This window comes from Sorex araneus, chromosome 1 (assembly GCF_027595985.1).
Source record: "Sorex araneus isolate mSorAra2 chromosome 1, mSorAra2.pri, whole genome shotgun sequence".
NCBI lineage: Eukaryota > Metazoa > Chordata > Mammalia > Eulipotyphla > Soricidae > Sorex > Sorex araneus.
In genome coordinates, this window is record NC_073302.1 from 452,068,382 (window position 1) to 452,087,353 (window position 18,972).

Consider the following 18,972-nt stretch of genomic DNA (forward strand, 5'->3'; position numbering starts at 1 on the left):
GTCGCTGTCCCCGGCCCGGCCCGACCAGGGCTGAGGCTCAGCGGAGCAGCGCGGCCCTGGGGTCCCCGGAAAGGAAAGTGAGGGCACAGCGAGTGTGGTCCCGTGTGGAGGGGCGTGTGCGGGCCTGTGTGGAGGGCGGGTGGGTGGAGGGACCCCTCACTAGCGCCGGGTTCCCCACGTGGCGGGGCTGGTGGCAGGTGGCATCTGTCAGCATGATCAGGGCAGGCCCTGTTCAGAGCTACACCACACACAACACGCACACCGCACACTCCACACATGCACACACCACACACTGTCCACATGAGCTGTGTGAGAGCTGACACACGTGACCCATGTGCACATGAGCCAGCACACAGGTCCACGTATGAGTCAGCACACATGATTCACACATATGACCCATGCACCCTTGAGTGAGACTGGTGCAGATGTCACATACAGGTAGGTGAATGATTCACGTGTGAGCTGGAACACGACTGTTCCCTGTATTACACATTCCGCAAGGAAGCGTATGAGCCAGTGCACACATGACCCACCACGCGTGTTTCATGACATAGGCCTCTGCCAGCACACACCACATGTGACCCAGGGCCGGGGCCGGGGCTCAGGGGCTAGAGGAGTGCGGGCGTCCTCGGCCTGTCTCCAGCCTCCCGGGCCCTGGGCAGCCCGGGGACGGGCGACCACCCAGCGGCAGAGGCCTGTGGCCTCACCCCTGTCTACAGCCCATTCCCGGGCCTGGGGTGGTCTGAGGGGGGTGGGGGCCTGCCCCTACTCCAGCCTCCCCCGGGCCTCCTCTAGGCCGAGGTTTCTCGGGGTGCAGGGGTGGGCTTGCCGAGGGCCCTCAGTCCCCCAGAGCCTGCCGCCCTGCAGGGCCGCTCACTCAGCCGCGGAGCCCGAGGGTCCCCCGCTGGCCTGGCGCGGCAGTGTCTGGAAGCCCGAGGCCGGGTGGGGGGTCCCGGGGGCCCTCGTGTGCCCGCGAGCAGCCCCCTCCCCTCCCCTTGTCTGAGCGAGACCGGGGCAGCCCCTAGCAGGGCAGGGCCAGGGCGGCCAGCTCGGGGGCTGGGGGCCCCCACAGCGGCTTCGGGCCTCGCTCTGGGGTGTGGGGGGCAGCCCCCTCCCCACCAAGGCCGCTGCAGCCCTGGGCAACCCTCTCACCCCGCACCGTGGCCCTGCGCCCTCCCTCACGGGGGCCCCTGGGGCCTCGGGAAGCCCCCCGTGGACGTGGACGACGGGTGAAGGCAGCAAAGCCACAGGGACATCGTGGGGCACTGCGGGGCCACACTGCTGCCCTCCCCGCCCTCCCCCTGCAGTCTCCCCCTTGGAAAACAGTCGCCTCAGGTTCCAGTCAGTGGGGAGAGAGAACCTGCTTTTGCATGTGTATGCATTGAGCACTTAAATGCATAAAGAGCGTGCATGGGTGCACACATGTGCACTGTTCAAGCACATGCACTGTGCATGATCTGCACACACCTGTGTCTGCACGATGTCTGCATGCATGTGGAGGCACATGTGACGGTACTTGCATGGGTATAACCCACACGTTCGTGAGTGTGCACGTGTGTGCCTGGACATGTATGTGCATGGGCATAAGGCACATGTGGATGTATAGACATGCATAGCCTAAACATGTGCATGATACATGGAATGCCTGAATGCATACATGTGCACGTGTGTGCAGACAATGCAGATACGTTTATCATGTATGCACCCCACATACCTGCACTTGTGTGTACACACGTGCCTGTGTGAGTGCATGCGAGTGGCATGGGTGAGCTTGTGTGTGGTGCACGTGTGGGAGCGTGTGTGTCCCTGTGCACACCCCCCCGAGGCGTGAGGCTGCTGCGTGTGTGTGAGCCCAGGAGCAGCCGTGGAGAGCTGTGCCCGCAGGGGAGCCGTGGGGCGCACACGTCCGTGCCACTGGCTGTGGCCTGTGGTGTGGGACGTCTGGGTCTGTGGCCCTGGTCCCCCACAGCGCCTGCTCCTCTAGGGGCACCCGGGTGCTGCTCGGGGTCCGTGTCAGGGCCCTTGGGTGTGACTTTTCGTGGTTTTCTCTTTGTTGTGTTTTGGGGACACCCTGGGGTGCTCAGGGGGAGCCAGGGCTGGGCCTTGGCGGCTGTGCGCGGCCAGCGCCCTGCCCACCGCCCCCCGGCAGCCGGGCTGGGGGAGACGGCTGTGCTGAGGGTCCCTGGGCGCGGGCCTGGCCGGCCACTTCCTGGGCGAGGCGCTGGGGGGCTGCTGCCCTGCCCTTTCCTGCGGCCACTCCTCCGGCCGTGTGCCCCGGGGCCTGCACCCTGCACAGGGTCCTGCAGGAGCAGGAAGGCGGGGGCAGTGGCCCTGGGAGGGGTCTCCTCCCCCTCGTGCCGGTGTCTGCAGCCCACTGGCGGTCAGCGGGGGCCAGCGCATGCCCGTTAGGAGCAGGCCGGCTGTCACACACAGCACGATGGACGGAGGCTCCCAGAGGGGCGTCACAGCCCAGGGCCCGCCTGTGCTGGGCGGAGCACTGGGCGTCGGGCTCTGAGGGCCAGTGCAGATGCCAGGAGCCGCGGGGAGGGGCCCCGTCGGGAGGGACGCAGGGGTGAAGGGACGCAGGGGTCGTGCAGTGACCGACACGGGAGTCCCGAGCCCTGAGCTGCAGGTGGCCGGCACCTCGGACACCCCCCGCCCTCCTGATCACCGTGGGGGTCCCACGGCAGAGACTCCAGCCCTCGCTCGAGCTTGCCCCCAAGCCCCCGGCCGCCTCCGCTCTCCGCAAAGACAGCGGGTGCCTGGCATCCTCGTGGGCCTGCGTGGAGCCGGACCCTCCGCCCACAACGCAGCAGGGCGAGTGCCTGCCGACCCCCAGGGCCCGGAGTCCAGTGGGGGCACTGGGAGGACGGGGGCCGGGGCGGGCACAGTGCAGGCTGGCAGGACACTGCGAGAGGGTGGCACACAGGACAGGCAGGTGCACACGGGCACGGGCGGGCACACACAGGCGGGCACACACAGACGGACACACGGGCACACACAGGCGGGCACACAGACGGGCACACACTGGCGGGCACACACGGACAGACACATGGGCACACACGGACGGACACACGGGCACACACAGGTGGGCACATACAGGCGGGCACACACAGGTGGGCACACACGGGCACACACTGGCGGGCACACAGACGGACACATGGGCACACACGGACGGACACGAGCACACAGGCGAGCACACAGTGGGTGCTCCCTTTAGCCCTCCCAGAGCGAGGACTGACCCTGGGCCCTGACCGGGGTGCCTGTCCCGGGTCCCGCCCGCTGTGGCCATGGAGCTGGGTCCCGCCGGGCTCGGGCTCACGCTCGAGGCTGCGAGGGCCCTGCCCGTTCACATGAAGCACGCAGCCGCGGGGCCCGCAGCGGGCCTCCCGTGGGCGCTGCGTTTCCAGGGCTGAGCTGACGTGTCTGCAGGAAACATGTGATGAATTATGGATGCTCAGTTCCCTCCCGGAGGCCTGATCTGTGATGCAGATGAGGAGGCCTGATCTGTGATGCAGATGAGCTCCGGGCTCCCTCTCCTGCTTCTTGGGGAGGGAATCAGGAGCTGGCACTCACCACCCCGGCCAGGCGGGCGGTTAATTCTTATGCAAAGAGAGGGCCAGAGGTCACTGTCTGCTATTTGTTCTGGAAGGGCCTGTAGGGTTTTCGCCGAACCCCCTGACCCGAAGGGCCTGCTTTCCCGCGTGTGATCAGAGACAAAGGCGGGAGGAACACAGGAAGCGCGTTCTGGAGAGTCCGGTGCTTTCCCGGGCCGGGAGGGCCGGCCCAGCCCCTGCCCCTGCTGGACTCCGCGTGTCCGTGAGGCCTGTGTCCCGGGTCTCCCCACACCGGGCGGCCCTGCCTGCGCCCACAGGCCCCGCTGCCCGGGGCAGAGTGGACGAGTCTCTCCAGACGGGTGCAGGGGCGCCCCGCGGCGAGGCCTGTCACTGCCCGTCCCCGCAGGCCTGCTCTGGGCCTCATTTCACAGGGCAGCCCAGACGCGCAGAAGCAGCTGAGGTGACGATTGCGTTTGTCACACCACCGCAGGGCGCCTATTGATGCGGGACTCAGGCCGCGGGGCGGGGCTGCTGGCTCCGCTGGCTCAGGGTCACCCGGGCAGGGGAGCAGCCGCTGGGCGCCGGTGCACCGGCCCAGAGCAGGCCCGGGCCTGGCCGCTGGGTGGGCCGTGGGCGGCCGTGGACACGCAGTGGCTCGGGAATCCAGCTGGCAGGAAATGCTGACAGGGGCTGCTCACGAGAAGGACCCAACGCCAGCCTCCTCTGTCCACGCGTGTCAGAGTGTGTGCACATGGGTGTGAGTGCATGTATGCCTGAGCACGTGTGTGGCTGTGTTCACATGTGTATGAATGTGCATGCGTGTACGAGTGCTGGCCGTTTGTGTCCATGTGGGTAGGATGGCATGCATGTGTGTAGGAGTGCATGTATGTATATGTGAGTGGCTGTTTGATTCACATGGGTGTGTATAAATGTGCACGTGTGGCTGTGTTCAGGTGTATCCACATGGGGGCATGTGTGTGTACACATGTGTAGGAGTGCACGTATGTGCATCTGTTTGTGTGCATATGGGTGTGTAAAGTGTGTGTATGGACATATGAGTGTGTCTGAATGTGCACCCATGTTTGAGTGTGCCCACGTGGGCATGTGTGTGCATGTGTGTGCATGTGTAGGAGTGCGTGTTATGTCTATTTGTGTGCATATTGTTTGAATGTGCATGTGTGGCTGTTTGCACACGTGTCGGAGTGCATGTGTGTTTGGCTGTCACACATGTAGGAGTCTGTACGTGTGCACACGTGTGTTTGCATGTGCATTTCCTCCCAGGCAGATGCTGGGCCAGTTCCCCTCAGTCCCCAGAGCCGCAGGCAGGCAGTGGAGGCCGAGCTCTGCCTGTGGCCGCCCCCGGGCCCCCCCTCACAGGCCTGGTGGGTCTCCCCGCTTGGTCTCCGCCCTGAGGGTCTCAGCCGCTGCCAACATGCCCTCAGGCGAGCACTGAGAGGGAGCTGGCCCCGGGCAACCCGCTCCTGGTGACTGAGCACCCAGAGTGAGCAGGGGACGGGGAGGGCTGAGGAGCTGAGGGGCGAGTACTCCCAGTGCCTGTGCCAGGCCGTCCTGGGGCCATCCTGGGGCCGTCCTGGGGCCGTCCTCGGGCCCGTCCTGGGGCCGTCCTGGCTCGTCACTCCTGCTCAGGGCCCAGCAGGACCCTCCCTTCTGCCATTTCCCTCAGTCTCGCCTCCTGCCTGGCGAGTCCAGTGGCCCCTACTGCAGACCCCGGTCACTCCCCGCTGGACTGTCACCGTGTGTGGCCAAAACCATCCCATGTTGCACCCCCGAGACACCCACCCCTCGGGCCCGTCTGCCTCGTGCCCCCCCCCGCATGCCCCTCTGTTCCCACACGCCCAGCTGACCCCGCGGCCCCTTACTCCCCTTCCCTCCCCCGCTGCCCCCGCCCCTGCGGCACCTCGGCCGTGTGTCTGAGCTGGGGCTGCTGCCCGTGGCTGCCCGTCTGCGCGCCCACCCCGACCGACCATGCCCCCAGTCTCCCCCCTGGGGTGCCCCCACCCCTGCACTGTCGGGCAGGCAGGACAAAGGGGCGTAGACTCGGCGGTGCGGGCTGGGGCCTCCCCCCCCCGGGCCTGAACCCCCACCCTGGCGGGCACCCCCCGCCTCCGCTCCAGGCTCTGCAGGCCCTTGAGGGACAGGAGTCACCCTGGCCGCCCCCTGGATGGGGCGGGCAGCAGAGGGCACACGTGTAGGGTGGACACCCGTGCCCAGGGCTGCCGCGTGGCACCAGGGGGGAGACAACCCAGCTGAGGCCGGAGGGAGTGAGTCAGGCACCACCGTGGCCCAGGCTCCCCCCTGCCCAGCACTGCAGCCCTGAGAGTGGGGCCAGGACCTTGGGGACACCTGACGCAGGGAAGCCCGCCCGGGCCCCTCCTGCTGGGCCCCCAGCCCCACACCCGGAGGCAGGACAAGCTCGGTTCTCTCTGCCCACCAGGGTCATCAGAAAGGCTCCCTCACTCAGGGTGTGCCTGTGTGTGCACCTGTGCACACGTGTATCTGCATGCATCTGCATGCATCCCTCCACACGTGCACACGGTATACACACGTTCACACATAGTTACAGAGTGCAGCAGAAAGCGTGTGTGCATTCATGCACACGTGTACACAGCGTGGAAGCATACCTGTACATATCTGCAGCATGCGTGCACGTGTGTGAACACTTTCAGGCAGTTGTCCTTGCACGTGCATTGTGAACACACATGTACCAGTGCAACGCACACGTATGCACACGTGCACGCAGACATGTGCACAGCATCTGTGCATGTGTGCAGGCGTGTGCAGTGTTCAGGCCTTTGTACGCATGTGTGCATCTGTGCGTGTGTGCGTGTGCCACTGGGATTCTCCGAGACGGGCTGCCATCCCCTTGCATTAAAATAACAGCCTAATTAATTTTAATATTTGCTGGCTGTGCATCCAAGCCAGCGAGACGTCACGGAGGACGCGCTAATAGGACCCGCGCCCATTTGCAGCTGAAGCCACGGACAATGGGCCGGTGCCGCCCAGCCATTGAAATTCCAGTCCTTCCCCAGCCAGGCCCACCTATCTAATTGTCAACTGGCCCTTATCATTATTTATTATGCAAAATTGAATTTTTTTGAAGCGTGAAGAATGAAGTAATTTCATATGCAAACAGTTAAAGCTCTCCTGTGTATTCTGATTAGGAACATGTTGATAAATTCACTTATGATGAGTGACAGAGTGGGATCTGGGGGTCGGCCCGGTCACCCCGCGGAAGGCGCGGATGAAAATGATAAAGCGAATGCCAGAAGTGCCCCGTGCGCTGGGAGGGGCCTGCTAAGAGCCACGTATGGTGGTGCGTGATGAGCAGACATTGCCATGGTGACCGGAGCCCGGTGCCTGGCCCTTCCAGATGTCGCTGCCCGGAACCCCCTCGCGCCTCCCGGCTGGTAAATGCAGAATGACCTTTTCAAACCTTTCGCTGTGGCGCCTGCCCCCCCGGTGCCCGGCCAGGCTCCGTCTCCCACCCTCGGCACACGCCGTCCCGGCCCGCCCTGCTCAGTCAGGGGGGCCCCTGAGGCCGGGACATCTGCGGGCAGAGGGGCACGAGCTCCGTGCTCAGAGTCGGCAAGGGGCCGGCGCAGGGCGGGGAGAGCACAGGAGCCCCCCGCCGGCCTGTGTGTTGGCCTCGGGGCTGGGGAAGCCCCTCAGAGGCCGCAGCTCACGCCCGAGTGCAGGGATCTGTGTTCCACTGGCCTGCCTGGCCCCGGGCACTGCGGCCGTGAGCACCCCCAGGCCCTGGGGCGGTCCCTGAGCAATGAGGTGGGCACCCAGAAGGCCTGGGCTGGGGGTCCACGCCGGGCTCAGCTGCAGGCCCTGGAGCTGCCTCAGCTCTCCACTGCTCCCCAGGGGTCTGCCAGCTGCCCTGCACACGCTGACAACACGCAAGACACGCAGGGGACACGCGGTGGAGACGGTCAGCGCAGGAGGGACGCAGTGCAGTCAGTGGACGGCCAGCGTGGGCCCGTCTGCTCCTCCTGCCCCCGTGGGGCTCGGCTGTGTTGTGCCCAGGGCTGGTCCCGTCCTGGTGGCAGCTGAGCAGAGTCTGAGGACTGTCCCCCCCTCACCCCAGGGTGCCCCTGCGGCTTCTGGGGGCTGCGTTTCCAGAGGCCGAGGCCGACAGGAGTGCTGTGGCTGGCAGGTCACGTGTGTCTGGGACACCTCCTCCCCTCCCTGCCCCTCCCCTCCTCGGCCCTCCCCCACCCCTCCTCCTCCGTCCCCTGTGCAGGTCGGCGGGCGTCTTGCACGAGGGGCTGGCTGGATGGACAGGGCTCAGGGTGCGAGGCCAGGGCTGCCCTGGGCGGCCGCCCCTCCCCCACCCGTGGCGTTTCCCTCCTCTTGCTGCCAGCAGTGCCTTGGGCCTTCCCGCAGGTGGGGGTGCGGCCTGGGTCCTGCTGCCGTGGGACACGCAGGCCCCTTTGGGCCAGCGCCTGGCCCGGGGCGGCTCAGGGCCCTCCTGGTGGGGCTGTGTGGTGCCCCCGAGCTGTCACCACTCCTGGCTGTGTGACTGCCCTGCCCAGGGGCAGCTCAGCGGGTCTCACTCCGGGTGCGTACCCCATACAGGTGTCCACAGGTGTGCACACACGTGCTGCATGCGTGTGCATGTCAGGTATGTGAGCGTGCCCATGTGTGCACCCTGCATGTCTGCATTTGTGGCATCCATGTCCAAGCATGTTGACGTGTGTGCACAGGCATGAGTGTCCGAGTGCATGAGCAGTGACAGGGGGATGCGGGGGGTGAGGGCTGGGGCGGGCACGGCCTCCCCCTGCCAGGGAGGGGCTGTTCGAGCCCATGGTGGGGGGTCCTGTGGCTGGGGCGGGGGCAGAACTGCCCAGGCAGGCGCCTCATGGGTGGGTGCGGGGCAGGTCCTTCTCCAGAGCCCCCACGAGGCACCGAGCCCCTTCCTGCCCATCCGTGTCCCCCCAGACTCCACCCCTGCGGGAGCCTCAGTGAGAGCACGGCGGGCTGACCCTGCGTCCCCGGGGCCCCTCCCAGGACCCAGGAGCCCGCACCTCCCGGGCCAGGCTGGTCCTTCCCCCGCGGCCTCACTCGGGGATGCTCAGGTCCACAGGTGAAGGGCGGGGTGGGTCCCGCAGCCGCGGCTGCCCCGAGCGTCCCCTAGTCGATGCTCCCACAGATCTTTATTACTACAGGGTGGAAGGACACAGCGGAGTGCGGGGTCGGGCGGCGGCTACTGGGGCAGGGCTTGAAGGATGGCGTTCACCTCCTCGGCCACGGCCGTCAGCGCGAACTCGAACTGCTCCTGCGGAGAGAGCGGCGGGGGTGGGCGCCGGCCCCCGAGCGCGTGGGCGGGGAACCCGTCGGGCTGAGAGCGGACCCGAGGGCGCAGACGCCCTGGCGTGGCTCCTGTCTGAGGCCAGGGAACAGCGCGGGGGTGGGTGGGCTGCACGGGGGTCTCGGCCCGGGGCCGGGGTCAGTCCTGTGCACCCCGTCCCTGGGGCCCGGCTCTGCCGAGACGTCTCAGGAGCCCCGGCCTGGATGCCGAGGGGCCAGCGGCGCCCCCCTGCAGTGCCCAGACACAGCCGGGGCAGCCCGTGGCTCTGTGCTCAGGCGTCACTCCTGCTGGTGCTTGGGGACCGCGGGCGAAGGACGGAGCCAGCCGTGGCCACGTGCAAGACTCGGGCCTGTCCGGCCCCTGCGGTGACCCCGGTGCTCGGGCAGCCCCAACACCCCGCGGCCGCGGTACCTTGGTCTGCACCATGCCGGGCCTCTGGTCCCGCAGGTGCTCCAGGGTGGCCGCGATGTCGATCTCCTTAGCGCCTGCAGAGACAGGGGTGAGAGCGCGGACAGGTGGGCCCCGGGCAGCGCGGGGGGAGCGGCACCCGGCCCCCCGCCGGGCAGGCCCGCCCACCCCGGGAGCCCGCTGCAATCGCGATGGTCCCCGCCTCTGCGCCGTCGCCGTGGCAACCGTCGCCACGGCAACGGAGCAGCGCCTCTGGGGCGGCGTCTGCAGGCGCGGAGGAGCCGCGCGCAGCCGCGGGCCGCGGTTCCACGCACACGGGGTTTTCTATTTTAGGGCGATGACAAATCGGGCGGCTAATCTCCTCGCCGTGACTGGCGGGCCGGCGTGGGGTTCCGCCTCCCGGAGCCAGGCTTCGGGGCTCCCCCACCCGCAGGGGCGAGGGGCCCCCAACTGGGCCCCCCAGGGGCGCTGCAGCCAGGGAGGGCCCCTCCGAGCTTTGGTTCCACCAGCCAGCCTCGGTCCTCGTCCCGCAGGGTGCTGGGCGCAGGGTCGCTCTGTGCCCTGGCCGACGGCTCGGCGCCGGAACTGGGGGCACGGAGCTGCTCTGGCACGGCCGGGGCGGGCAGGGCACACGCCCCCCGACAGGCCAGCCCAGCCCTGACTCTCAGGGTCCCGGGGCCGAGCTGTGCTGTGGGGTGGGGAGAATCACGCAGGCCACAGACAAACCCCACTGAAACGGTTTTGGGACCCGCTGGCAGGGGCCACGCAGAGCTGGGGTGCAGTGACCTCCCAGGTGGGTGCGGTGTGGGAGAGCCTCGCACACGCCCGCAGCGCGGGGACCACCGCGGACAGGCGCACGGCCAGCCAGCACGGGGGCGGCCGGGACCCCCGAGGGGGAAGAGGGGCTGCTCCTCTCCGGCCTGGGGCTGCTCTAGGCATGTGGTCGGCAGAGGGGCGCTGAGTGCTCCCCTGGGAGGCCTGGCCAGGAGCCACCAGCACTGAGCACTCACTGCCGAGGATGTGGGTCCAGGGAAGGGGGCACGAGGGGCGGGGGCTCGTGGGGGTGGCACCCCCACTGCGGCCTGCCTGCCAGGACTGCCCTTTTCATGGCAGTGTCCACCAGGACACCTCAGAAGGCTTCAGGAGGAGCCTGGGGTAGCGTGACTCGAGGGAGGAGCAGAGGGATGACCTGGGGGACCCGTAGGGAGGAGCAGAGGGATGACCTGGGGGACTCCGTGGGGAGGAGCAGAGGGATGACCTGGGGGACTCCGTGGGGAGGAGCAGAGGGATGACCTGGGGGACTCCGTGGGGAGGAGCAGAGGGATGACCTGGGGGACCCGTGGGGAGGAGCAGAGGGATGACCTGGGGGACTCCATAGGGAGGAGCAGAGGGATGACCTGGGGGACTCCGTGGGGAGGAGCAGAGGGATGACCTGGGGGACTCCGTGGGGAGGAGCAGAGGGATGACCTGGGGGACTCCGTGGGGAGGAGCAGAGGGATGACCTGGGGGACTCCGTGGGGAGGAGCAGAGGGATGACCTGGGGGACTCTGTAGGGAGGAGCAGAGGAATGACCTGGGGGACCCTGTGGGGAGGAGTAGAGGGATGACTTAGGGGACTTTGGGGAGGAGCAGAGAGATGACCTGGGGGACCCTGTGGGGAGGAGCAGAGGGATGACCTGGGGGACTCCGTGGGGAGGAGCAGAGGGATGACCTGGGGGACCCTGTGGGGAGGAGTAGAGGGATGACTTAGGGGACTCTGGGGAGGAGCAGAGAGATGACCTGGGGGACCCTGTGGGGAGGAGCAGAGAGATGACCTGGGGGACCCTGTGGGGAGGAGCAGAGGGATGACCTGGGGGACTCCGTGGGGAGGAGCAGAGGGATGACCTGGGGGACTCCATAGGGAGGAGCAGAGGGATGACCTGGGGGACTCCGTGGGGAGGAGCAGAGGGATGACCTGGGGGACCCGTGGGGAGGAGCAGAGGGATGACCTGGGGGACCCGTGGGGAGGAGCAGAGGGATGACCTGGGGGACTCCATAGGGAGGAGCAGAGGGATGACCTGGGGGACTCCGTGGGGAGGAGCAGAGGGATGACCTGGGGGACTCCGTGGGGAGGAGCAGAGGGATGACCTGGGGGACTCCGTGGGGAGGAGCAGAGGGATGACCTGGGGGACTCTGTAGGGAGGAGCAGAGGGATGACCTGGGGGACCCTGTGGGGAGGAGTAGAGGGATGACTTAGGGGACTTTGGGGAGGAGCAGAGAGATGACCTGGGGGACCCTGTGGGGAGGAGCAGAGGGATGACCTGGGGGACTCCGTGGGGAGGAGCAGAGGGATGACCTGGGGGACTCCGTAGGGAGGAGCAGAGGGATGACCTGGGGGACCCTGTGGGGAGGAGTAGAGGGATGACTTAGGGGACTCTGGGGAGGAGCAGAGAGATGACCTGGGGGACCCTGTGGGGAGGAGCAGAGGGATGACCTGGGGGACTCCGTGGGGAGGAGCAGAGGGATGACCTGGGGGACTCCGTGGGGAGGAGCAGAGGGATGACCTGGGGGACTCCATAGGGAGGAGCAGAGGGATGACCTGGGGGACTCCGTGGGGAGGAGCAGAGGGATGACCTGGGGGACTCTGTAGGGAGGAGCAGAGGGATGACCTGGGGGACCCTGTGGGGAGGAGTAGAGGGATGACTTAGGGGACTCTGGGGAGGAGCAGAGGGATGACCTGGGGGACCTGTGGGGAGGAGCAGAGGGATCCCAGGTGCTGTGCTCCCCTGTCCTGGGCACTGTGCTCCCATGTCCCGGGTGCCATGCTCCCACGTGCCGGGTGCCGTGCTCCCCCCATCCGAGTGCTGTGCTCCCCATGTCCCGAGCACTGTTTCGGGAGCTGTGGCAGTGATGGGTGCACACAGGGCCAGGTGCCCCTCGGGGAGCAGGCAAGGCCCCGGGTCCTGTGCTCTGGGCAGAAAGACTGAAGGAGGAGGCAAAGTGAGCTGGCCTGTGCCAGCATGTGCGCTGATGGAGGCCTGAGGCAGGCGTCCCCGAGGACAAGGACGGGCTCCCGGGGGCCTGGCTCACCCTCACGGGCTCAGGGGGCGCTGGGGACCCCAGCAGGAGCCGAGGCCACCAGCCGCGTAGGCACACGGGCACGCTTGCGGTCACAGGCACAGATGGGCCGGGTGCGATGGGCACATTCCCGAGGTAAGGGGTGGGTGGGCGCAGTTCCCTGTTTGCTCTGCTCTTGGTCCAGCGGGTAGACGTGGCTCTGCAGTGCCCCCCCACCTCCCAGGCGACAGCAAGTGGTGGCCAGGCCAGCTGGGGCCGGCCCAGCCTCCCCGCCCAGAGCCCAGTCCAGAGCCCAGAGCCCCGCCCAGAGCCCAGAGCCCCGCCCAGAGCCCCGCCCAGAGCCCAAAGCCCCACCCAGAGCCCAGCCCAGAGCCCAGCCCAGAGCCCAGCCCGCCCAGAGCCCCGCCCAGAGCCCAGCCCGCCCAGAGCCCCGCCCAGAGCCCAGAGCCCAGCCCTGAGCCCAGCCAGAGCCGGGAGCCCCGCATAGAGCCCAGAGCCCCGCCCAGAGCCCAGACCTGAGCCCCGCCCAGAGCCACGAGCCCCGCCCAGAGCCCCGAGCCCCGCCCAGAGCCCAGAGCCCCGCCCAGAGCCCCACCCAGAGCCCCGCCCAGAGCCCATAGCCCCGCCCCAAGCCCCGCCCCGCCCCACAGCGGCTCTGGGTGTGGCCTGGAAGAGCCTTGGTCTGAGCTGCTGTGCTCTGGCTGGGATCAGTGATTTCAGTGATTTCAGGCCGGTCCTGTAGCTGGCCCTCAAGTCCAGCGGACACTCCAGCCACAGGGGACGCTTGGACGATGCAACCCCGCTATGTGGGGACCCAGCAACAGGAGGGCACAGACACTCACAGCTGCACGCGTGCGTGTGAGCGCGGGCGCAGGTGTGCATGAGTGCATGTGTGTGGGTGCACTGCAGTGATGCATGTGGCGGTGCATGCGTGAGTGCATGTGTGAGTGCGGTGTGCGAGAGCATGTGCGTGTGCGTGGGAGTGCACGAACACGGGTGCTGGGCGGGCCCTGCTCACCTTTGGCCATCTTATTCAGAACCATGTCGATCAGGACGTAGGTGCCGCTCCGGCCCGCTCCGTCACTGTGAGAGAGGACAGGTGAGAGGCCGCGGCCCGCCCAGGGCGCTCCGGACAGGCTGGCCGCGGGCGGCGTGGGGGAGGCGGCTGCGGGGAAGGGAGGGCCCCGTGCGTCTGTTTCACCCTCGGTGCTCAGAGCTGCGCCTGGTGCAGGGCCCACGGGGCACGGGGGACCCCAAAGCCCGGCCCGGGAGCCCGGGAAGGAGCCTGGCCTGGCAGAGGAGCGGTCAGCCTGCCCAGGCCCGCTGCCAGCCGGCCCTCGCACAGCTCTGGGCCCGAGACCCGCAAAGCCGGATGCTGGCACCAGCCCCGACACACCAGGGCTGCACGCCTCCCCCGCGGGACTGCCCACGCCGTGCCCAGGCACTCGCCACCCGTCTCAGCGTCCCCCTCCTCCCGGCACGGCCAAGCAGGCCCTCTGCGGCAGAGACGACAGCCGGGCGGGAGGGTCTCGACCCAGCTAGCTCCTCCCCCACCCGCCCCACAGACACACAGGGGACACACAGATGCCCAGAGAGAAACTCTCAGACACACTCGCACAGTCACACTCAGACACACACACTGATACAGAGACACACACATAGACACACTCGTATATACAGTCACACTCAGACACACACACTGATACAGAGACACACACATAGACACACTCGTATATACAGACACACTCATACACACAGATACAGAGACACACACATAGACACACTCGTATATACAGACACACTCATACACACAGATACAGAGACACACACATAGACACACTCGTATATACAGACACACTCATACACACAGATACAGAGACACACACATAGACACACTCGTATATACAGACACACTCATACACACAGATACAGAGACACACACATAGACACACTCGTATATACAGACACACACACTGATACAGAGACACACACAGACACAGAGGCACACTGATACACACTCATGCACACACAGACACATTCATACAGAGACACAGACACACTCGTATGCATACCCTGATACACACAGCCGTACACACAGACACACTCAGACACACATGTAGTGTCTGCCTGTGGAGAGCTCAGTCCCCTGTCCCAGGCCGGAGGGGACACGCTGTCGGACAGTTCTCAGGCCCCTGGGGGCCTCACCCCCTGGGGACGGGCCCTGCCCTCTCACCTCAGGCCGCGACCCCTGGTGACGGGTTTGCCTGCTAGGAACAGGCTCCCGGTCTAACCTCGAGGGCGTCCCTGGGCTGGGCACCAGGGCTCAAGAACGGGGCGGGCACAGGTGCCAGGTGGTGTCGGGCCTCCCTGGCAGGGCCTTGGCTACGCATCGGGCAGCGAGTCTCCCGGTGGGTGCGGGACACGTCCCGGGGTCGTACTTGCCTGCAGTGGACAATTATTGGACAAGAGCGGCCACGGTAGCACTTGTTTACTTTTCTGAAACAGAAGAGACAGAGAGCCCGGTTTCAGGCTGAGCGCAACGGGCCACACGCCTGTGCTTCCTCTCCGGGCAGGGCGCGGCCGCCACCGCTGCCCGAGCCGGCGCCCGCTGCCCGCGGTGGGCTCTGAGCGCGTGAGTGAGAAGCGGCTGGAGCTTCCACAGGGCCCGTGACGGCTCCGAGCCCTGGCCAGGCACCCCGCTCCGCTTCATTGCTGCGGGGAAACCAAGCCACACCTTTCCAGAAGGTGGCGCCGGTTTAAAGCACGCGGGGACGACCGGCCGTGAGGCCAGAACTCGCGCTGACCCCAGGGCCTCCATCTGCACAGACAGCGGCTGGAAACACGGAGAGGTCCGGAGCTGCCCGCGGGGTCGGCAAGCTCAGCCGCCAGCCTGGGGGTGGGCACGGCTGTGGGGCGGAGCAGCGGGCAGACCCAGGGGAGTCTGTCTCCCCCCGGAGAGGGGCCCGGGGGGCAGGGCACCCCAAAGTGCTTCTCTGGCCATGGACGCGGCAGCCCCGCAGGGCCGTGAGAGGGGCCAGCGGGCGGGACTCGGGGCTGTGGACACCCAGGCGGGCCCTTAAGGCGGTCACCCGGGCAGGGTCCAGCCTCTCCAGGCGCTGCTGGGCAGAGGTGTCCCCGTGGGAGTGGGCAGTGGGTGCCAGGCCTCGGGCTGCCACAGGGGGTGGGCTGCAGCCCACCGCTCAGCAGCGTGTGCCCCTGTGTGGAGGAACACGTGTGTGCAGTGACTCAGACGGGCACACGTGTGCCTGTGCACCAGACCACACACTCACATCAATGTGCATATGTGCCCGTGTCTGTGCACACGTGTCTGCATATGTGTATGTGTGCTGTGCATGAAGCACACGTATGTCTGGGCATGTGTGCCGTGTTCTGCGTGTCAGCACAGAGCCCCCAGCTCCTCTGGGGAGTGGCCTTTCTCCTCACGGCACATCTGCTGGTGCCTGGGCACCCTCAGGTGAGCCTGGCCTGACCCCAGCTGAAGCCAACACGCGCGTGGGCGGGGCGTGGGGCACTGCCGGCTCCCGCTGAGCACTGTGGCTGAGCACTGTGGCTGCAAACCTGCTCCTGCCCCAGGCGTGGCTGAGCCCCGCCTACTGCCGGGGTCTGCACAGGCCGGGCTCTTGCCCTCCTGCCCGCCTGCGGACCCACCCAAGGGAGGGGGCGGGGCCAAGGCCGCGTGGTTCCCCGGAGACCAAGGGAGGCAGGAGGAAGCGTGGGGGGGGGAGCGGTCACGGCGGGGCAGGGCTGGTGGCTGCCAGGACCAGCCTCACGCGCACGTCAGGGGGAAGGAGCAGACATTCGGAGCAGCGGAGGGGCGTGCCGAGACGGAGGAGCAAATACAAACCGACCCTGGGTCACTGCAGAGAGCGGGAGCGTGCAAAGGTCAGAGGTCGTGAGAGCTGGGGAAAGGGCGTCCCACACTGTCCGTGCAGCAGCAGACACAGTTTCCAATGATCACTTTTGTGACTATGCAACTGGACTCATATTACTAGCTGCAACATCACAAAAATGACACCGGCCACCGCTAATTAGCTGGCAAAGTAAGGGTGTGTCCGTTTCTACTGGCAGCGCCAGGGGCCGCCGTGACAGACAGCGGTGAGGGAGCAGCGCAGGGCGGGGAGAGAGGGGGAGCGAGCGGGAGAGAGATTGTAAAGCAGAGCCTCACATGTGACGCTAATTATCTCTTCCTGAGCTTTAGCAGCTTCTCTTTAAAGTGTAAATGCGTTCCCTCCGGGCTCCAGAAATATTTAATTACACATCTCGGGGCTGGGGCTGACGCAGGGCCAGCCGAGGAGGCCTCCCTGCGGCTGCTGGCCTAGTCCGGGGCCACCCGCCTTCCCGCCTCCCCGAGGGTCCCGGCCAGCGTCCGGCTCGCTCCCGGTCAGCACGGGGCCGCCCGTGGGACTCGAGACCCGTGTCTGGGCCACAGAACCCGGCCTCGGGGAGGTGCCGTGACCTGCAGCAGGGGGTGGCCCGTGCTGAGGCCACTCGCGTGGATGCCCAGGGCACCCGCGGCTGGTGGACGGGTGGAGGGTGCAGCTGCCTGGCCAGACGTGGGTGGGAAGGGTGCGGGTGGCGCCAGGCCAGGCCCCCCTCTGCCCCTCGGGGGCCGCGGCCGTATGGCTGGACGTGCACGGCCTTAGCCTGCCCCGGGCACTGAACAGCATCCCGGCAGCCCTGGCCACCCTCAGACGACTCACCGTCCCTGCAGCTGGGGGGGGGGGGGACCCAGGAGGGTGTAGAAACGCGGGGCGAGCCCAGCTCTCCCCGAGTGCGACCACCAGGGGGCGCCTGCGGCAGGCAGGGCAGGGCGGGCACCTCCCGTGGAGGCCGAGGCCCCTTGTGTTGGCCCCAGGCTGGCTGTGGAGGGAGCCCCTGTGTCCCGCCCTCTCCTGGCCCCGTAGCTGCCCGCAGCCTCGCCGGGGGGCGTCCCCAGGCTGGGCCTGGGGGGTCTGGCCTCACAGAGCGCGACAGAGGCCGGACACCGGAGCCCGGACGTGCTGTGACCCGCCCCCCCGCGCCCCAACCCAGCGGCCGAAGGCGCCCCGTACCTGCGGAAGTCCAGCAGTGAGCGGGTGGAGGCGGGCACGGCCCGGTCGTACCAGCTGACGAAGTGGAACTGGGTGACGGTGCGGGTCTCCTGGGTCCGCACGTTCTTCAGGTAGAAGCTCCGCACCAGGAAGTCCTCGCACCAGATGTGCTCCGACACCAGGTTCACCTGGGCAGCGACACGGCCACTCAGCAGCGCCCGGGCGCCCCGCACCCCCACACCCTGCCGGGGGGCCCCGCCCAGCCGGGGACACGCAGGCCACGGCCCCACGCGCCACGCCTGCCCGAACCCTGCCAGGTGCCTTGTGGGCCGGGCTGCGGGAACCAGCGCAGGGGGCTCCCGGGGGCCACGGGACGCACCGCGTGTGGGACAAGGTGCAGCCACGGAAACGAGCGCCCCACGGAGGCTGGGCCCCCCCTGCCACAGGCCGCCCCGGGCCAGCTGCCCTGTGGCCGCTCCCGCAGGACTCTGCCTCACACCGAGTCTCCCTGCGCCCTCGCCCCCCACCCTGCGCCCTCGGTCCCTGCACTCCCGCCCCCTACCCCGCACACGAGGCCGGACCCCGCGGCGGCCGGCTCGTACCTCGTAGATGTGGTACAGGCAGGAGCCTTCGTCGGGCCAGTAGTGGTGGCACTGCGGCACGCCAGCCTCGGCCAGGGGCGTGAGCATGACCACGACCACGCAGCCGCTCTCCCACACCATCTGTGGGCACAGAATGGCGTCACTGCCGTGGACGCGCCCTCCCGGGCCACACAGACAGCTGCCCACACGTGCTCGGCTCCCGCTCGGGCGGGGCCGGCGCTCAGGGCCACCCGCTGCCCCTCGGGCCCACGGGGCGTGTCGGCGAGCTGCCCCAGTGCGGTTCCTGCCCACCGCGTGGCTGCCCTCCCGGTCTGCCGGAATGGCCACGGGAGGCGGGGAAGCTCACGGACGCGTCACGGAAGTGGGGAGACCTGGGTGTGTGGTGCCACGCACACACGTGACACAGACCGTGGCGGGCCATGCACACTTGCTCGAGTCCCGGTGGCCGAGCCTCAGCCCCCTCCCCCTGCACCCACGGACCCAAGGGCTTGGCTCAGATGAAACCCGAAAGGCACGGCCTGCCCGGGGCACCCTGGGGCCTCTCTCCGGCCCTGAGCGTGCTCAGACGCAGCTGTCCTGCACGGTCCCGGGGGCTGCGTGACAGAGCTGTGGGCCGGGGGAGCTGGCCCGGGCCCCGAGACCCCCACGCCTCCAAACCCTCCTCGCCCAGAAGCGCAGGGCCCTGGCCACACGCCCTCGCAGGCGGCTCACGGAGGGAACAGTCCTTCATTTCTGGCACGTTCCCCGGGATGTGCCCTCCTGCTACGGGACATTCCTCTTGCTGCCCCTGCTACGCGCCACCAAAGCTGCAGCCACGTGATGCTCTGGAGGGTTATAAGACACTGTGGCTTCCACGGGGCTCCTCTCTGCCCCGGGTAAGAGCACTCTGGGGTGAGTTCATCAAGAGAGCACATGCCAGCAGAGCCCACTTGAAAGGAGTCCAGACTACACCAGTGAGCCAGG

General features: G+C 67.5%; 1 protein-coding gene across 1 annotated transcript in view; it reads right to left on the reverse strand.

The window, feature by feature from the left end:
- Positions 1–8,718: 8,718 nt before the first annotated feature.
- PTPRN2 (protein tyrosine phosphatase receptor type N2) overlaps positions 8,719–18,972 on the reverse strand; it is a 205,173-nt gene continuing 194,919 nt past the window's right edge. Inside the window, exons 18-23 of the mRNA XM_055133868.1 lie at positions 18,010–18,129; positions 17,429–17,595; positions 14,799–14,852; positions 13,375–13,439; positions 9,304–9,377; positions 8,719–8,859 (exon numbers count right to left, since the gene is read on the reverse strand). Coding sequence (XP_054989843.1) covers positions 8,788–8,859; positions 9,304–9,377; positions 13,375–13,439; positions 14,799–14,852; positions 17,429–17,595; positions 18,010–18,129 — 552 coding nt within the window. The 3' untranslated portion in view covers positions 8,719–8,787. The remainder of the gene's footprint in view (positions 8,860–9,303; positions 9,378–13,374; positions 13,440–14,798; positions 14,853–17,428; positions 17,596–18,009; positions 18,130–18,972) is intronic.